Source organism: Nuphar pumila, chromosome 14 (assembly GCF_984573655.1).
Source record: "Nuphar pumila chromosome 14, dmNupPumi1.hap1.1, whole genome shotgun sequence".
Classification (NCBI taxonomy): domain Eukaryota; kingdom Viridiplantae; phylum Streptophyta; class Magnoliopsida; order Nymphaeales; family Nymphaeaceae; genus Nuphar; species Nuphar pumila.
In genome coordinates this window covers 80279710-80296994 of record NC_143262.1, presented here as the reverse complement: position 1 = coordinate 80296994, position 17285 = coordinate 80279710, and the positions used below count along the sequence as shown (strand labels likewise).

The 17285-nt window shown below is 36.3% G+C and overlaps 1 protein-coding gene across 3 annotated transcripts in view; it reads left to right on the top strand.

Annotated features, from left to right (window-relative positions):
• Positions 1-17285, top strand: part of LOC149817078 (ARM repeat superfamily protein) — a 108152-nt gene that overhangs the window by 14797 nt on the left and 76070 nt on the right. For 2 of the 3 annotated variants that reach the window (XM_089987207.1, XM_089987206.1), the window contains exons 12-13: positions 7510-7701; positions 10673-10855. In XM_089987207.1, coding sequence (XP_089843333.1) covers positions 7510-7701; positions 10673-10855 — 375 coding nt within the window. The remainder of the gene's footprint in view (positions 1-7509; positions 7702-10672; positions 10856-17285) is intronic. The other variant, XM_089987208.1, reaches the window with a different exon arrangement.

Below are 17285 nucleotides of genomic sequence, written 5' to 3'. Positions count from 1 at the left end.
GATTTTGAAAAATCCAAGGCAGAAACTGAGTATGCCTTTTTATTTGATTTATTACCTAAATCAAATAATGAAATTATTAATGGCATTGGAAATTTCGAGTCTATTAATGACTCTAGTGAAGAAAGAGAACCATCTCAAAATCTCTTACAATATTCTAGACGAGATAATGGGGAGCATCCATGTGACATTAACAGATATAATCAATCAATAAATATTGAAGAAACTAGTGTTAGAAGATCTAAACGAATCCATAGGCCTCCAACTAGATTTGTGTCATATGAATATTTCTCTCCAAGCTATAGGACTTGCCTTCTAGCTATCCATTCATACCATGAACCATCTGACTACAATAAAGCTAAAAACATAAAAGAGTTGGTTGAAACCATGTAAATAAAATTAGATGCACTGCATAAAGCTCATACCTGGACAATTCAACCTCTTTTCAAGGGAAACAAGACTATAGGGTGTAGATAGGTCTTTAAAATCAAAACAAAAAGTGATGGGCCCCTAGAAAGATATAAAACACGATTAGTTGCAAAAGGATACTCTCAAGAATATGAAATAAATTATGAGACATTTGCCTTAGTAGCATGTATGACCACAATTAGGACTCTAGTTGCAGTAGCATATATTAGAAAATAACCTATATATCAATTAGATGTTAAAAATATGTTCTTAAATGAAAATTTAAATGAAGAAGTGTACATGGATTTTCTTCTTGGTTTGACAATTGAAAATGGTATGGTTCTTCGACTTCAAAAGGCTTTGTATGGGCTTAAGCAAGCCCCTAAAGCATGGTATGATCGGTTTAGTAATACCGTATGTAACTTTGGTTTTAAGTCCTGTTACACTGACATTGTTTTGTTTGTAAGATCTACAAGTACCTCACTTATTCTTCTTCTTTTGTATGTTGATGATATGATCATCACGGGAAATGATCGAAAGAAAATTGAAAAAATTTAAATTATGCTTAAAAAATCTTTTGATATGACTGACTTTGGTTTTTTGAGATATTTCTTAGGAGTTGAAGTAACTTACTCGCCGAGATGATACATTTTATCTCAAATCAAGTTTGCAACAGATATTGTTGCACGTTCGAGAATCACTAACACAAAGTGTGCAGATACACCTGAGATGATAAATTCAAAAATGAGAGCTGAAGACAGAGTACTATTAGATGATCAAACTCCTTATAGGCAACTTATCGGATCACTAATGTACCTTTCTATTTCTAAACTTGACATTGCGCATGTTGTACACAATGCATTCAGTTTCAACATGCGCCACATCAATTCACATGAGTGTAGTGTTGGGAATACTTCGATACATCTCAAAAACTATTTTTAAAAGGCTATTCTTATCCTCTTCCTCACCTTTAAATCTTATTGCTTATACTGATTCTGACTGGGGAGGAGATCCCAATAACCGTCACTCAATTACTAGTTTTTGTATCTTTTTAGGTGATTCCTTCATCTCTTGGCGATGCAAGAAACAACAAAAAGTGTCTTTATCCTCCACTGAAGTTGAGTATAGGGCAATGGCTACAACAACCACCGAAGTTGTGTGAATGCGAGCATTACTTTCATATATGGATGTTGATATTTCAGAATCTTTAAAACTATGCTGCGATAATGAAAGTGCCATATACATTGTCAGTAATCACACCTTTCATGAGCGAACAAAACATATTGAGATGGATTGCCACTACGTTCGTGAAGAATATTTAAAGGAGATAATTACTCTGCCCTATGTTCAGTCTGAGTTTCAGATTGCAAATTTTTTCACCAAAGCTCTTCCTCTACCAAGATTCTTGTATCTTCTTGGCAAACTTTCGGTGATCTCACCGTAAGTTTGAGAGAGAGTGTTAAAATAGTATGTAATCACTGATATATGTAAATATTTATATCATGGGCATTATGGTTATTTTATGTATAGCATTTTAGCACAGTCCATTAGGGACTGAAATGTAAATTTTCTTTTATTTTTCATAATTATGTATAGCTGTTGGGGGCTGACACTGTTGGACTGCCCCCTTTTCGAGCATAAGTGAGGCTCTATAAATAGAGCCTCACTCTCTTTTGTAATACATGCTTTTGAGAAGCATTTTGAGAATATAAAATCCTCTTTTATTATTTTAGGCTTTGTGCCGTTGTTCTATTGCAAAATCGATATTTGTCATCTCCTTTGTGAGATTGTTGTTGGTCCATTAGTGACAATTTTATATTTGTGTAGCCTTTCATTGGCATTGTAATAGTGCACTATCGTTTCATTACACTTTCTACCCCAAACATGTCTCCTATTTCCGATGCAGGGAATTCAAGAAATGTCCCCATATGCTTCCTATACAATAAGAGGGGGCATATTAAAGCTGATTGTTGGTTCAATCCTCAGAACAAAGGCAAGAATCCTAATATTCAATAAAAAAGGGAGACTAATGAAAGTAAATCTAGTGGAGATGTGCAACTCTTATTGGCAGCTCTCTCAAAGATGACAATAACACAAAATGACAAGGGAGTATGGTATATAGATTCTGGGGTAGCTACTCATGATACGGGAGATGGAGGTAAACTCTCGAATTTATCTCCTTATTTCGACAAAGGTAGTATTGTCACTGGAGATGAAACTCATCATTCCATTTCTCACACTGGGAATGCCATAATACCTTTATTGAATTCATAAATAAAATTGTCTCATGTTCTACTTGCTCCTAATATAAAAAAAATATTATTTATGTATCTAAACTTGTTGATGATTCACATTCTTCCGTCGAATTCACTACCTCTTTTGTATATGTCAAGGACCTTCAAACGAGGGAGACGTTCGCTAGAGGAAAGCGACGAGAAAATATGTATATCTTTAAGGAAGATCCTTCTGTTCGTGTTTATGTCGTCTTGAAGCCTTTATTGGAGTCTGATGAACCTTTTTCTTCTAAGTGTCTTCTTAATTTGTCTGAATGTAATAAGTCAACTCTTTGACATTGTTGACTTGGTCACTGTAGTTCTTCTTTTATTGAAAAACTTGTAAGAGATAATCTTATCTCCTTATCTGGATTGAGTTCCACTTTTGACAATGAGAAATGTACAAGTTGTCAATTGTGCAAGAGTCTTGTTCTTTACTTCAATTCAATTAATAAAAGAGCTTCAAGACCTTTTGAGATTATCACTATGATGTATGGGGTCCTTCACCTATTTCTTCTTTTTTGGGAAGTCGAACTATGTTGTTTTCATTGATAGTTATTCTCGTTATACTTGGATATATTTCGTGAAACATAAATCTGAGGTATTTCAATTATTCAAAACCTTTCATGCCTTTGTCAAAACTCATTTTTTGTCAAATATTATGAATTTTCAGTGTGATGGGGGAGGTGAGTACTCTTCAAATGATTTTATTGCCTTCAGATTGATGGTATAAGTCGTAGAGTTTCCTGTTCGCATACACCGCAACAAAATGGTGTGGCTAAACAAAAGCATCACTACATTGTTGAGAGTGCGATGAGTATGTTGCATGATAGTCATATCCCGATTGAGTTATGGACAAAAGCTTTTCATTCTGCGGTTTATATTACAAATCGTTTGCAGATAGTTGTTTTAGCAAACAGATCTCCTTATTACACTGTTTTTAGACAACACCCAGATTATGATGGTTTACGAGTTTTTGGCTGTGTTTGTTATGTGCACATTGACAAATCATTAAAAAATAAGTTTCAGGATAAAGCTTCTAAGTGCAGATTTATAGGATATGCAGATGATTACAAAGGATATCAGTGCTATGAACCTCTATCCAACCGTGTTAAGATCTCCAGAAATGGGGTATTTGATGAGCAAGATTTCGAAGATGGGCATTCTTTGCAGAATACACATCACAATGTTAAAGTTTATCCTACATGACTATTACTGATGCCATTACGGATGAACCTGAGAATCAATTTTCCGTTAGGAGATCAGAAAGAATTCGGCACCCAATTCAGAGATGGGTTAGTTATGATAATTTCACATTGGATTTCTAATTATTTCTGTCACAGGTTGAGAAGCAAGATGAACCTACTACCTTCTATCAGGCACTCAAGTCACACAAGTGGATAGAGGCAATGAATGATGAAATGAAAGCGATACATGAATGTCAGACATGGGAAGTTGTTCCCAAACCCAAAGACAAAAATATTATGGGGTCTAAATGGGTTTATAGGATCAAGTACAAACCTGATGGGAGTATTGAACGACACAAAGCAAGACTTGTTGCACAATGTTTCACTCAAGAATATGGACATGATTATGATGAAACATTCAGCCCTGTGGTTAAAAATGGTAATAATTCCTATCATATTATCTCTGTCCGTTCATCACAAATGGACATTGAGTCAGATGGATGTGAAGAATGCTTTTCTTCATGGGGACCTTAAAGAAGAAAAATATATGGAGCAACCACCGGGATATGCAGAAGGAGACCCTAAGGCATATGTATGCAAATTGAAGAGAGCTCTTTATGGTCTAAAGCAAGCGTCACAGTCTTTGTTTGATAGTTTTTCTCTCAAAATTCAAAATCTTGGTTTTCGCAGATGCACTCTTGATCACTCACTATTTATCTTCAAGGATGAGCATACAACCACATTGTTATTGATTTATGTAGATAACATAATTATCACGGGCAACTCTTGCAACCATATCTAGGAAGTTAAAGAATTCTTAAGTTAGAGTTTTAAGATGAAGGACCTTGGAGAATTGAGGTACTTCCTTAGCATAGAAGTTGACAGGAAAGGCGATGTTTTGACTCTAACCCAACATAAATATATCCTTGATTTGTTGGGCAAAGCAGGAATGAGGGATTGCAAGCTCTTGGCTACTCCGAGTGTCTTACAACAAAAGCTGAGTTTTCAAGATGGAGACTTGTATGATGATCCCACCAGATACATATGTATAGTCGGAATGCTTCAGTATCTTACCTTTACTAGACCAGAGATTGCCTATTCTGTAAATCAAGTATACCAATATGTGCATGAACCTCGAACTGGGCACATGGATGCAGTTAAACGGATATTGAGATACTTGAAAGGCACAGTAGGAGATGGACTCGTTTACAAGAGGAACCTTACTGATAATGGAGCTCATAAAATCCTTATCTATACAGATGCAGATTGGGCAGAGGATCCAGATGAGAGGAGGTCAGTTTCAGGTTATTGTATATTTCTTGGCGGTAACATTGTGTCTTGGAGTAGTAGAAAACAAAAGGCGGTTGCCAGATCAAGTACTGAGACTGAATATCGTTCCATGGTAGCTGCCACTACAAAAGCTACATGGGTTTGATACTTGCTAAGAGAATTGGGAGAATCTATCTCGAGATCATTGTTATTGTGTGACAATCATAGTGCCATCAATATTTCTTTTAATCCCATTCATCATAGTTGCACTAAACATATTGAGATAGATCAACATTTTGTCAGGCAAAAGGTTGAAGAGAAAGAAATCGAGCCTTTCTATGTTCGCACTGAAAATCAAGTAGCTGATTTGTTTACAAAAGGGCTGACCAAACATAATTTTTTGTTCTTAAAAGGCAAGTTGTCCATGATGTACAACTTGAGGAAGGCTGTTAAGACGTGATATAGTTCTGGATCCACATCTGGTCCAGATCCATACGTTATGCTTTGTATATTTTGTATATGTTCTATCTTGTAGTTTGTATTTCTTTTCAGGGACATTATCGTCCATCTTAATATTTGTAAAGTGCCGAATATAAACAAAAGGTTTCTAGGTCACACATTATGATGTGACCCTTCTGCGCAGGCTCTTTGTCTCCTTCTATCTATCTTTCTGCTGGTATTGGTTGATGCGGCTGGAACTAGAATTTTGACACTAGGATGGTATGTCTATTGTATTATTGTACATGGGTTTGGTGATTAATCTCAATGTTCAGAGTGAGATTAACTTGATTAGAGTGCAGTTTCAAACTCAAGCTTCCGAAATGGGCCTTATATTCCTTCATCACTTCAGCGCGATTAAGCTGCTCTCCTTGAGGATATCTGATGTTCATATATGATGTTTGCCTTAGACTTCGTCTTTAGAGTTTGAATTCTGGATATAGAAACCTTTATACCCCTGAGCAGATAATGCCAACCATTGAGCTATTGCAATGTGCTTTTTTAATTTCACCTAGTTTAGATAACTTGTTGGACCTATAGCCTATAATCACTTGATTCAATGTTGCACTTGTTCATATAGTCAGGCAGTTATAGCGTGCTCCTATTTTAGTTCATAGAGCAACAGTTTTTTGCAATCTTAGATATGTGTTGCATACTCCTGCTCATGCCTTTTATGTTTGTTCTTCCTCTTTTCTTTGTGCTTTAACTTGGGTAAGTCTTATATAACCACCAGTAGGAACCATTCAATATGCATCAATGGGCTGGTCTGCTATGGCTGTGTGTGGTGCTATTGTTTTCACTACTAAAGGGATTACATAGTTGAGTTTGTTTCTCACTGGTTTTAGTATATTCTTTATACCATCCACTTCTTTTTTTTTGGGGTGATGAAAGTGCCTTGTATAAGGCCCGTCGGAGTGCACTTTATGAATGCATAATCATAACATAATGATTGTCTACTTCTCTGAGCATGTTTTTGAGGAAACCAGCTTATTGAAAGCTTACTTCCCAACCACATGCTTCTTCAGCGCTTCGGAAACTTTATTTGATGCTTTCCTATAAATGGAAAGCTTAGTTTTCTCAGTACATTCAAAATTCTGTTTTTATGTTAAAACATTGTACTTTGTTTTAAAAGTTGCATTTTCACCAAAAACTTGCATATGTGATGGATATTTTTGATAAAAAAGCTTAAAATATGCATTTAAATAAAAAACATGAACTTCGTCTACTTTGTGTGACTGTCACTTCCTACTTTCTTCTCTTGTGCTTTCTAAATGCTTCATACTTCACATATTAAGGCATTTCATAAACGCTTGCTTCTTGCTTCTCATATCCACTTCTTACTCTAGTAGCAAGGTCATGCCCTTTGTGATATGCGTACATTGTGTATCATGTGCCTGTGTCACGCTGCATATTCATTCCTGTATTCATGCCATGCTGTTCTGATTGTAGTATACAATTGCATGCATATTTCTCTTAGTGAACACCATATACACATTAAATGCAAGGCTACATTAACATCATCAACACATTAAATGCAAGGATGCACTAGACAATAACTATATGCATTCATATATTGCGATCTTGGCCAGATTATTTTAGTTCTAGTAAAACTTAGAGGTAATCTATGAGAAGTTCGTTCATTTAGAGGAAAAAGTTTCAAGTTTTTATATTCCCAAAGGTTCATACCTTTTTGTGGCCTCTAAAAATATTTTGCTTTTTCCTGCTTATGCTTAATTGTTCCATGTTCCAGAGTTGCTGCTTTTCTTTTCTTTATTTATAGAGTTCTCTTTCTGGCAGAGTTGAAGTTTCTATACTGCTCACTGCCATGAAACATTGCTTTTGGTTGCAGTTCTGTGACCTTGGTACTGAAAATGCAGGAAGACGATTCTGGGGAAGCTCACAAAGGGATTTTAGCTTCTTTCAAGAAAATGTCAACTTCCTTTGCTGATCCTTTGAAAGCAGAAGAGAACTTTCAAAACTTGCATCAGATGAAAGATAACAGCATTTTCAAGGCATTGCAGTTGCTTTTGGATGAGCAGAAAGATCTTGAGGCTGCTCAAACTATTCGAGTGAGTGCACAACTGTTCTCCTTTGTCAGTTACGGTGCTTTAGCTATTTTGTGCTGGACTTATATTGGTAACTGTGCAATACTTGCTGAATTTCTTGTTCAGTAGTTAAGCTGGCAGAAACTGTGATTTCTGCAACTGAGCTTGCATGAGATTTTTTATTTTTTTTGGTTTTTTTTGGGGTGGGGTGTTGGTGGTGTGGGTTTACAAACTGCCAACAAAAATTGCATAATAGTTAAAACAAAATGATCTAGTAATATATTCAATGAACCATGATTGCTATCTTGAAATTGAAAACTTTTGAATGATATTTTAGCACGTTCTAACTAATAAATGTTAAATAATATGAAATATACATGTCTATTTATATATAATAATTGCAAGAACAAGTAACTATAAAATGAGAAATTGATACAAGAAAAAGATGAGATTAAGGACATGGTGTTGACTGTTTTTGTCAAATGTTTCATTTTATCAATTCACTGTTGTGTTGTGCGATTTCCAATATTCCTGTCAATGTTGTGTTCTGTTGATTTGGGAATATGGAATACACACTAAATGAAGTGTCCTTGTGACACGGATCACATCCCTTGAATAATTGATGATTTGGGTTGGTACTGTGTTTTTCAAAATTTGTGGTTGTGTTGTTTTGGTGGATCTCTACTTTGATAGTGTAGAGGAGCCTGAACATCATTTTCAGGACCATACTTGTCCTTGCACGTATCAGAGAATTTATTCTCTTGGGCTTCTGTTTCCTGTCAACATGCAGAGTTGTGCTTTCTGTTCGTCCTTGGACCATGACACATCTTCACATATCCAGAGTTGTGTTATACATTTGAAAATAATGTTGCAGAGAAGGAATAGAGGGTGGAGTTGTACTTGTGATCTTGTGGTTGAAAAATAACGTTCTTGCAAACTGACAAATGGTTAATAGTTGCAAATTTGTGCTTGTATTTTTAATTTTCAAAATGATAAGTTGGGCTACCCTTATGCATGGTCAACTACTTGATGGTATATAAGTTGCAGAATGTTGACGCTACCAAGGGTAACCAACTCTTCTATGAATTCGTGTTGGGAGTCTGAAGCCTGATGTATATTACTATGGCTCTGTTTTCTGAAAATAGAAAGCATACAAGTCAGTAATCAAGTTGAAAATTTTATGGTTAGCAGAATTATGAATTAAAACACTATGCTATTATTGAAGTACTCAATGGTGAAATCTTGTACCAAGCAGTGTAATGTTGTATTTTTTACATTAAATAAATAAATAGATAATAGAAATAGTGGTCAAATAAATGGGTGATAATGACAAACACAAACAAAAGTGCATGAGTTGTATGTCTACGGTAATCATACCACTATAATGGAGTATATGCTAGCAACTAGTTTAGCGTTTTGTTAAGTTAATCAAGGGTTGATCTTTTTTTTTTTTAAATATATGAAAGTGAAATATAAGCTAAGAAGGCACCACACCCGCTGACACAATTACATAAAAATGTAGGTATTGTGCCTGTGGGAACTTGTTGATGTGGATGTAATTTGTTTACTGTATCTAAACTGCGCATAGTAAATTTATATGCAAATGCTTGTATAATTGTATTGTAATTAGCAGAATTATGAATTAAAACACCATGCTATTGTTTGAAGTACTCAATGGTGAAATCTTGTACCAAGCAGTGTAATGTTGTATTTTTTACATTAAATAAATAAATAGATAATAGAAATAATGGTCAAATAAATGGGTGATATTGACAAACACAAACAAAAAGCCCATGAATTGTATGTCTACAGTAGTCATACCACTATAATGGAGTATAAGCTAGCAACTAGTTTAGTGTTTTGTTAATTTAATCAAGGGTTGATCTTTTTTTTTTTTTAAATATATGAAACTGAAATATAAGATAAGAAGGCACTACACTCGCTGACACAACTACATAAAAATGTAGGTATTGTGCCTGTGGGCACTTGTTGATGTGGATGTAATTTGTTTACTGTATCTGAATTGCACATAGTAAATGGATATGCAAATGCTTGCATTGTAAGATCTGTGCATTATGATTATACTATGTAACATATACTTTTTGTTCTGCATACTGCATACACTCTGACAGTGAATGCTACACATGCAAATGCGTGTGCACACATACATATAATCTAGGTGAGGATGTTGGTTTTCCAGCCATTGTGTATTGCTTGCTTTGTGAGCATGTGATGGCTACTGATGAGACTACTGAAAGGCTAGTCATGTATTGAACTGAAGCACATCAGGCTTTAACTAACAAAGCAAGGACACATGTTTGGGTGTGTAGCCATGAAGAGAAAATTTCATCAATTAAGTTGCAATTGAAAATTATAATATGTTTATCTTCTGAACTGTTAATTTGTTATACTGTTAATATACATATACATACATACATAAATAAATAAATAGGGTTTATATTTGCTACAATCGATTGCACCTACATTCGAGTTGGGATCTTATGATACGAGTTGTTTTGACTCAATCTAACCTCATAGATGTGTTCAGCATGCTCAATTTAGTGGGAATTAACTCTTGGATCATGTTTTCTTGACGAAAAAACATGTTTTTATGAGTTGGAAAAAATCGTTTCATTCATAACCATTGATTTTTGGATTGTCAGAAAAACCTGTATATAGGTCAGATTCCACCTATCCAAAAGCCGGTTCCCACTAAATAAAACATGTAGATCACATCTACGGTGTTGGATGTGAGAGAAAACACCAAACAAAGAGGTTCCACCCATTTGCTAGGTCGATTATATTTACAATTCATAGTAGCAAATATATACCCATATATATGTGTTTGTGTGTGTGTGGGTGCATGTGCGTGTGTGTGTGTGCGTGCGTTCGTGTGTGTGTGTACATGTATTGCATTTTGACAATTCCTTTACAGTTTGTGTTGTTTCTTTTTGCTAAATTGTGATGCGGTTGTTTCTACCCTGATGTTTGTCAGGATGACCTGCTGAAAAGGATTGGAAGTAGGCACCCACAATATGAATTCTTAAGGACACTCAGTGCTAAATGCTCACGCACCTTATTTAATACAGAGCATGTCTCTTGCATCCTTTTGCATTGTCTGTCGAGCAAAACTGAAGAAAATAAAGCATTGCTGGCGCCTGCCATAGAACTTTTGTTGGTAGGAAATAAAATGTTGGCTTAAGTAATATAGCTCATTTTCACTTTATGCTCATACATCATTGGCTTCTTTTCCAAAAAATACTATGTGCATGTAGTTTATGTGATTATTTTATTTGTTTGAACTTATTTTATTTTATTTGATTGTTGAACTTGTTTGATTAAATTTATTACTTCAATTGAGAAAGGCTGCACACAGTTATCTTTTCTGTTTGTGCATTCTTCTTTATAATGTTTATTCATGTGCTTATACAAAAGAAATGCTTTACCATGTATGTGTTTCATGCTATGACTATGAAACTATGGGGACAAGAAGGGCAATGGAAAGAGTGCAAGCTCTATCAATAGCGTTGTCATTGTTTTAGACTGTGACTCATGAAACTTATGTATGGATCTAAATGGAACAATTGGAATTTCCTGAACTGCCTCTATACGTTAACATGAAGATTGAGAAAAGAAAAACCTGTTAAGTTAAAAGTCCTTGGAAAAGAAAAAGATAAATAAAGACAAATATACTCCTTGTCTAAGAACATATGGTAGAAGGGAGATAATAGAGACATGCAATTTTTACACTCAAATCCTGGATGTGCTGACAGAATGTGCAGAGTCTAGAGGATAGTTGGCAAACCCGTGACTTGGGCTCGGATCACATGACCCTTGACTTGCGGGTCAGCGGGTTGACTGAGTAACTCCGATGGGTTAGGACATAAATTTTTTTAGTATTTTTTTTTTAAATAATACTTTAAATATTGAATACAACACTATTTTTTCTACAATGTAAATGCAAATAATCAAACTCCAAGTATCCAATTCACTAAATCAAAGGATCAAAGAACAAAAACTATAATAATTATAAAGAAAAGAATGGCGAAAAACCCTTAAATGAGGGGTTATTACTTTATTTGTTGTCCACACTCCACACAATCCCACACTGGGCATAGTGCACAATCCCGCACTACAAAAAATCCCTAAATGTTCATCGTGCATCGCCTCTCAGCGGCTCGCCTTGCAGAGAGAGAGAGAGAGAGAGAGAGAGAGAGAGAGAGAGAGAGAGAGAGAGAGCACCTGGCTGCCGGTGGTCGCCGGCCATCACCCTAGGGTTTGAGTTGCAGAAGGGGCAAGAGAGAACAAGAAGGGTAGACAGACCCTTCTTGAAAAAAAGCTTACTTTTAAATCTGTGAACCGGTTCTCATCGAATGAACCGGCTCAAAATCTGCGATGACTCAGTGAATCAGTATCGATTCATCGAGCTGTGTCTCAATCCTGAATTGCACGATTCAGGACTGAATCGGCTGACTTGGCCCGAGTCAGTTGAGTTGGACGATGCCTACCCGATTCACGCCCTTACCTGGCTAAAACAGGTTTGGGCTGGATCGGTGGCCCAGTTACTGGGCGATCTGATCTGACTCGGATGATTCCCAAGTCGGATCGCCGGGTTTGCCAACTATGGTCTACAGAGAGCACAAAAGCATTGAGTAGGATGGATATGATAAAAAAATCTATAATATGCTTAAGAGATGGAAATTTAGAGAGAAGTGATGTGGTCTGAGCGGCCTATTTTTATTGCACAATACGACTGTTAGGATGTTTGGAATACACAGAACCTTACATTTAGTGTTTTAGAGGACTAGCTGAAATATGATCCATAACTAGGTTATGAACATAATATCTTTTGGCTAAGAGGTGTAATAATGTGTGGTTAGCAAGACAATGATGGTCAGATGGAGGATAACTGGATAACATAATAATTTGTTCACCGTGATAATGGTGCATGCATCTTGATGCTTTATCGAAAAAAAGGAGGAGCTTTGTGTGGTGCTAAATGCGAAGGGCTACTTAAGGTGGTAATTTGACCGACAAGAAGACCCAGAGGCAACATTTTTCCTAATAATTGCAATGATGGAGTAAGGAACCAAGTTCTCTCCTCCTAAACTGATGTCTATATTTATCTGCATAAAGCAACACCCTAACGATGAAAGGTGTATCAGAGGATACAGCCACAAGAGGAAGAAGATGAAAGAGGGAAACAAAGAGAGACATGAGGAAGAAAACTTCATTGGCAAGAAAACTGCTAGAATGCAACATATAGGGGATGTTCCTCTTTGCTACACTAGCAGACAAAATTAGTCGACCCTAACCACTTGAAAAAATACAAAATGCCCCTTCTAAATAATCTTATGTACACAAGGGTAAGGATATCACCAACGATAGTAATACATACTCTACAACCATATTACACTCTTCAAAGGTGCACAATAACAATGCCCTTATACAAACACTATGATAACACTTTCAGGATATTCAGTTATTTCAAGTGAAATGAGGTGACTCGAATAGTATTCCAAAAGCTCAAAGTGAAATGCAATGTGCTTTAGAATAAAGAACGTCAAACTACTGTCTAACCAGTAACCAAACAGTGAGGGAGGAAACTGTTAGAACATCGGTTTCCACCTGAGCTGATCTGCAAAAGAGGGAAAAGTGAGAAGATAAAGATAGAAGAAAGAGGAGACGTTGAGTCGTTTTTGCTGCACACATGCTCACGATTTTTTCATTACATTATCGTTGCCTTGTTTAATGTATTTAAGCATTAGGTATTAGGTTACAACTTATGGACATGATTGTCCTATAACAAGTTACAATATTACATCCGTGCCCCAGTAAACACGTCAATGCGCAATTCCAGTTTGGTTCTGTGTCAGACCCAAACTGAGTCCAGCACTACACAACACTTAATACCCTCCCTCAAGTTGTGCATGGTCTTGAACCATGGACAACTTGTTCTTCAGTAACCAAAATCTGTTTTTCGTCAAACCCTTTGTAAATAAATCCGCCACCTAGTCTTCTGTAGGAATGAAATGAGGCTCAATCTCTTTGTCTTCAACCTTCTGTCGAATGAAATGTTGATCTATCTCAATGTGTTTTGTCTTACTGTGGAAAATAGGATTAAAGGATATATTAATGGCACTTTGATTGTCACACAATAAAATGGACTTGGAAATCTGTTCCTCCAATTCATTCAACAAATGCCTTGTCCAAGTAGCTTCAGCAGTTGCAACAACCATTGATCGATATTCAGCCTCAGTACTTGATCTAGATACTGCTTTTTGTTTTCTATTACTCCAAGATACTAGGTTTTCCCCAAGAAAAATGCAATATCCGGAAACCGACCACCTTTCATCAGAATCTCCTGCCCAGTCCGCATCACTGTAGACCATGACATCATGCATGCTTCATCTTTTCCAACTTTTCTGATACACCAACCCATCTCCAATAGTACCTTTTAAGTATCTCAACACCCTCTTGACTGCATCCATATGCCTTGTTCGTGGCTCATGCATGAACTGCGACACTTGATTGACAGAATACACAATGTCCGGGCGAGTAAAGGTAAGATATTGAAGCATGCCAACTACACTTCGATATCTTGTAGGATCCGGGTACAAATCTCCATCCTGTGAACTGAGCTTTTGATGTAAGACACTCGGTGTAGACAAAGGCTTGCAATCTTGCATACCAAATTTCTTCAATAAATCTAGTGTATTTTTATGTTGTGTCAAGGTCAGGTAACCATCCTTCCTGTCTACCTCAACCCCAAGGAAATAACGCAAATCTCCCAAATCTTTCATCTTAAACCTTTGACTTAATAGTCTTTTTATTTCTTCAATGTGATTCATTGAATTTCCTGTAACTATAATATCATCGTATATCAACAACAAGGTGGTTATGCCTTTATCCTTGAAGATAAATAAAGAGTGGTTTAAGAGAGAGCTACCGAACCCATGCCTTTGTATTTCTAAGGAGAAACTCTCAAACCACGAGCGTGAGACCTGCTTCAAACCATATATGGCTCTTTTTAGTCTGCATACATATGTGCTCGGGTCTCCGTCAGCATATCCTGGAGGTTGTTTCATGTAAACTTCTTCCTTCAAGTCTCCATGAAGAAATACATTTTTGACATTTAACTGACTCAATGTCCATCCATGTTTGACGGTTAAAGACAATATAATTCTTATTGGTCCCCATTTTGACCACGGGACTGAAAGTCTCATTGCAATCCTGACCATATTCCTGTGTAAACCCCTTTGCAACAAGTCTTGCTTTGTATCGTTCTATAGTGCCATCGGGTTTGTATTTGATTTTATAAACCCACTTGGAATGAACAATATTTCTGTCAGGAGGTCTGACAACAAATTCCCATGTCTGACATTCATGAAGCACTTTCACTTCTTCATTCATGGCCTCAATCTATTTGTTTGATTTCACAAAAAATATTGTAGCTGACCCATCTGTCAATAGGATGTCTGATTCTATTCCAACTCCTTAGGTTTCCAACATGCACATAAGTATCTGATCCAATGTGAGGAACAGAGGGAGTACCTTTTTCTCTTCACACATACACATACCCTTTAAATTTGTCAATAGGATGCGATTGTGGGTCTGCTCCTTCTTCAGTGTGTGAAGCTCCACCGACCTGATCACCAGATTGAGGTAAGCATGCTTGGCCTGAGTCAATATTATTTTGGTCAGTCGAGTTTGTTTCTTGAGTACACTGAGCTGAGCAATTACCATAAGCATCTGCAAATAATTATGCATTCATCCACGCATGATAAACTTCTTCTCTGGGAATCCTTTGACAGGTACTAAATGATACATCTCCAAGATCATTCTCCTCAAACACAACATTCCTGGAAATCTTAACACGCTTAGTCATGGGGTCATGACACCGATAATCTTTATAATTATCAGCATATCTCACAAATCTACACTTGGAAGCTTTTGGTTGGAATTTGTTCCTGAGAGAGTCATCAATATGAACATAACAAATGCATCCAAACATACGCAGAGCATTATAATCGGGTTGAATGCCGAAAAGAGAACATAATGGTGAACTATTTTGCAAAACTGTCATAGGCTGACGATTTATAATATAGACAGCTGAATGGAATGCATCTGTCCACAGACTAATATCATGCTCATGACCGTTTCAACAATATGCCTATGCTTTCTCTCAGCTACCCCATTTTGTTGTGGCGTATGTGGACAAAACACTCTACGTTTATTCCATTACTTTGGAGAAAATCAGTAAAATTCTTCGATGTATACTCACCACCTCTATCACAATGAAAATGCAGAATATTGATAGAGAAATGGTTTCGAACAAAGGCATGAAAGTTACGAAATATGAAAAAAGTTTCAAACTTATGCTTCATAAAGAATATCCAAGTATAACGAGAGTAGCTGTCAATAAAGATGAGATAATATCTGCTGCCAGAAGAAGAGCATACGGGCGCATGACCCTGTTTGATTTTCAATCTCCAGGTCGTTCCACGCGTGAGAGTTGAGAAACAGAGAGAGATAGAGAAAGGGAGAGAGAAGTTGAAAAAAACCGATACCCAGTTACATTAGGGTCAGCTGCTGTGTATATTCATTTATATTAACATGCTATTACAAAATTAGGGTACTAAAATACCCTCATTACAATAAATTATATTACACAATGCCATTAATGAGAAGTGAATGTCATGGGTCTGGATCTCCAGATCCATGACCCGTAATCAGTGTTTTATAACTCGCCGAGTCAACTCGTTGACTCGGCTCGGCTCGCCCCTCCAATGAGTCAACCCGGCAAGGCAAACTCGGTTTGCCAAAACTCGGGCTTGACTCGGGCTTGACTCGGCCTGACTCGACTTGACTCGGCCTGACTCGGGCGAGTTTTGGGATGTTTGAAATTTGTTTTTTGAGTTTCAAATTACAGTTTCGAAATATATAAGTACATATATTTTAACAAGGGTTACCCCCAGATTTTGTATAAAAAAGAAAATAAAAATCATTTAAAGATAAAAAAGCATTTAAATCCATAGAATAAAATCGTCATGTTGTTCGAACTACTGTTCACCCTGTGTTATCAACTTATTCTAACAAAATATTTTAAAGAAATGATTCTCACTATATATGGCGGGTCAACTGTGCCTATGGGAAGTCACATTTAGGTTTCATCATCCATTTGTTATGTGAACAAGCATTGTACATATTCAAATATTAGTAGTCTTTTTATAGTTGTGCCATTAATATATTTCCTGCATAGTTTTATACATGAGAAAATTGCTTATTTATGTTGATATTGGACATTCTGTAAACTTTCAATATGCACATATATCCCTGTTTTGCATTTATGGATTTGTTAGAGAGGGAATTAAAACTTTTAAAACAAGCTAGCATATATGATTGGCCATTTTAGGAACCTTAGGTAGTAGCAGATTGAACTCATGGTGACCAAATCCTCTAATTCAAGTCATGAATTAGTCAAAGTGCTTGTATAGATATCAAATTCAATTATTCAAGCAAACCTCTATAGCTCTTTGCAGTTGTTTTTATATTTGTTTTTATATTCTTACAGACATTTGGAGACTATGTTTACTCAAAAACATGGT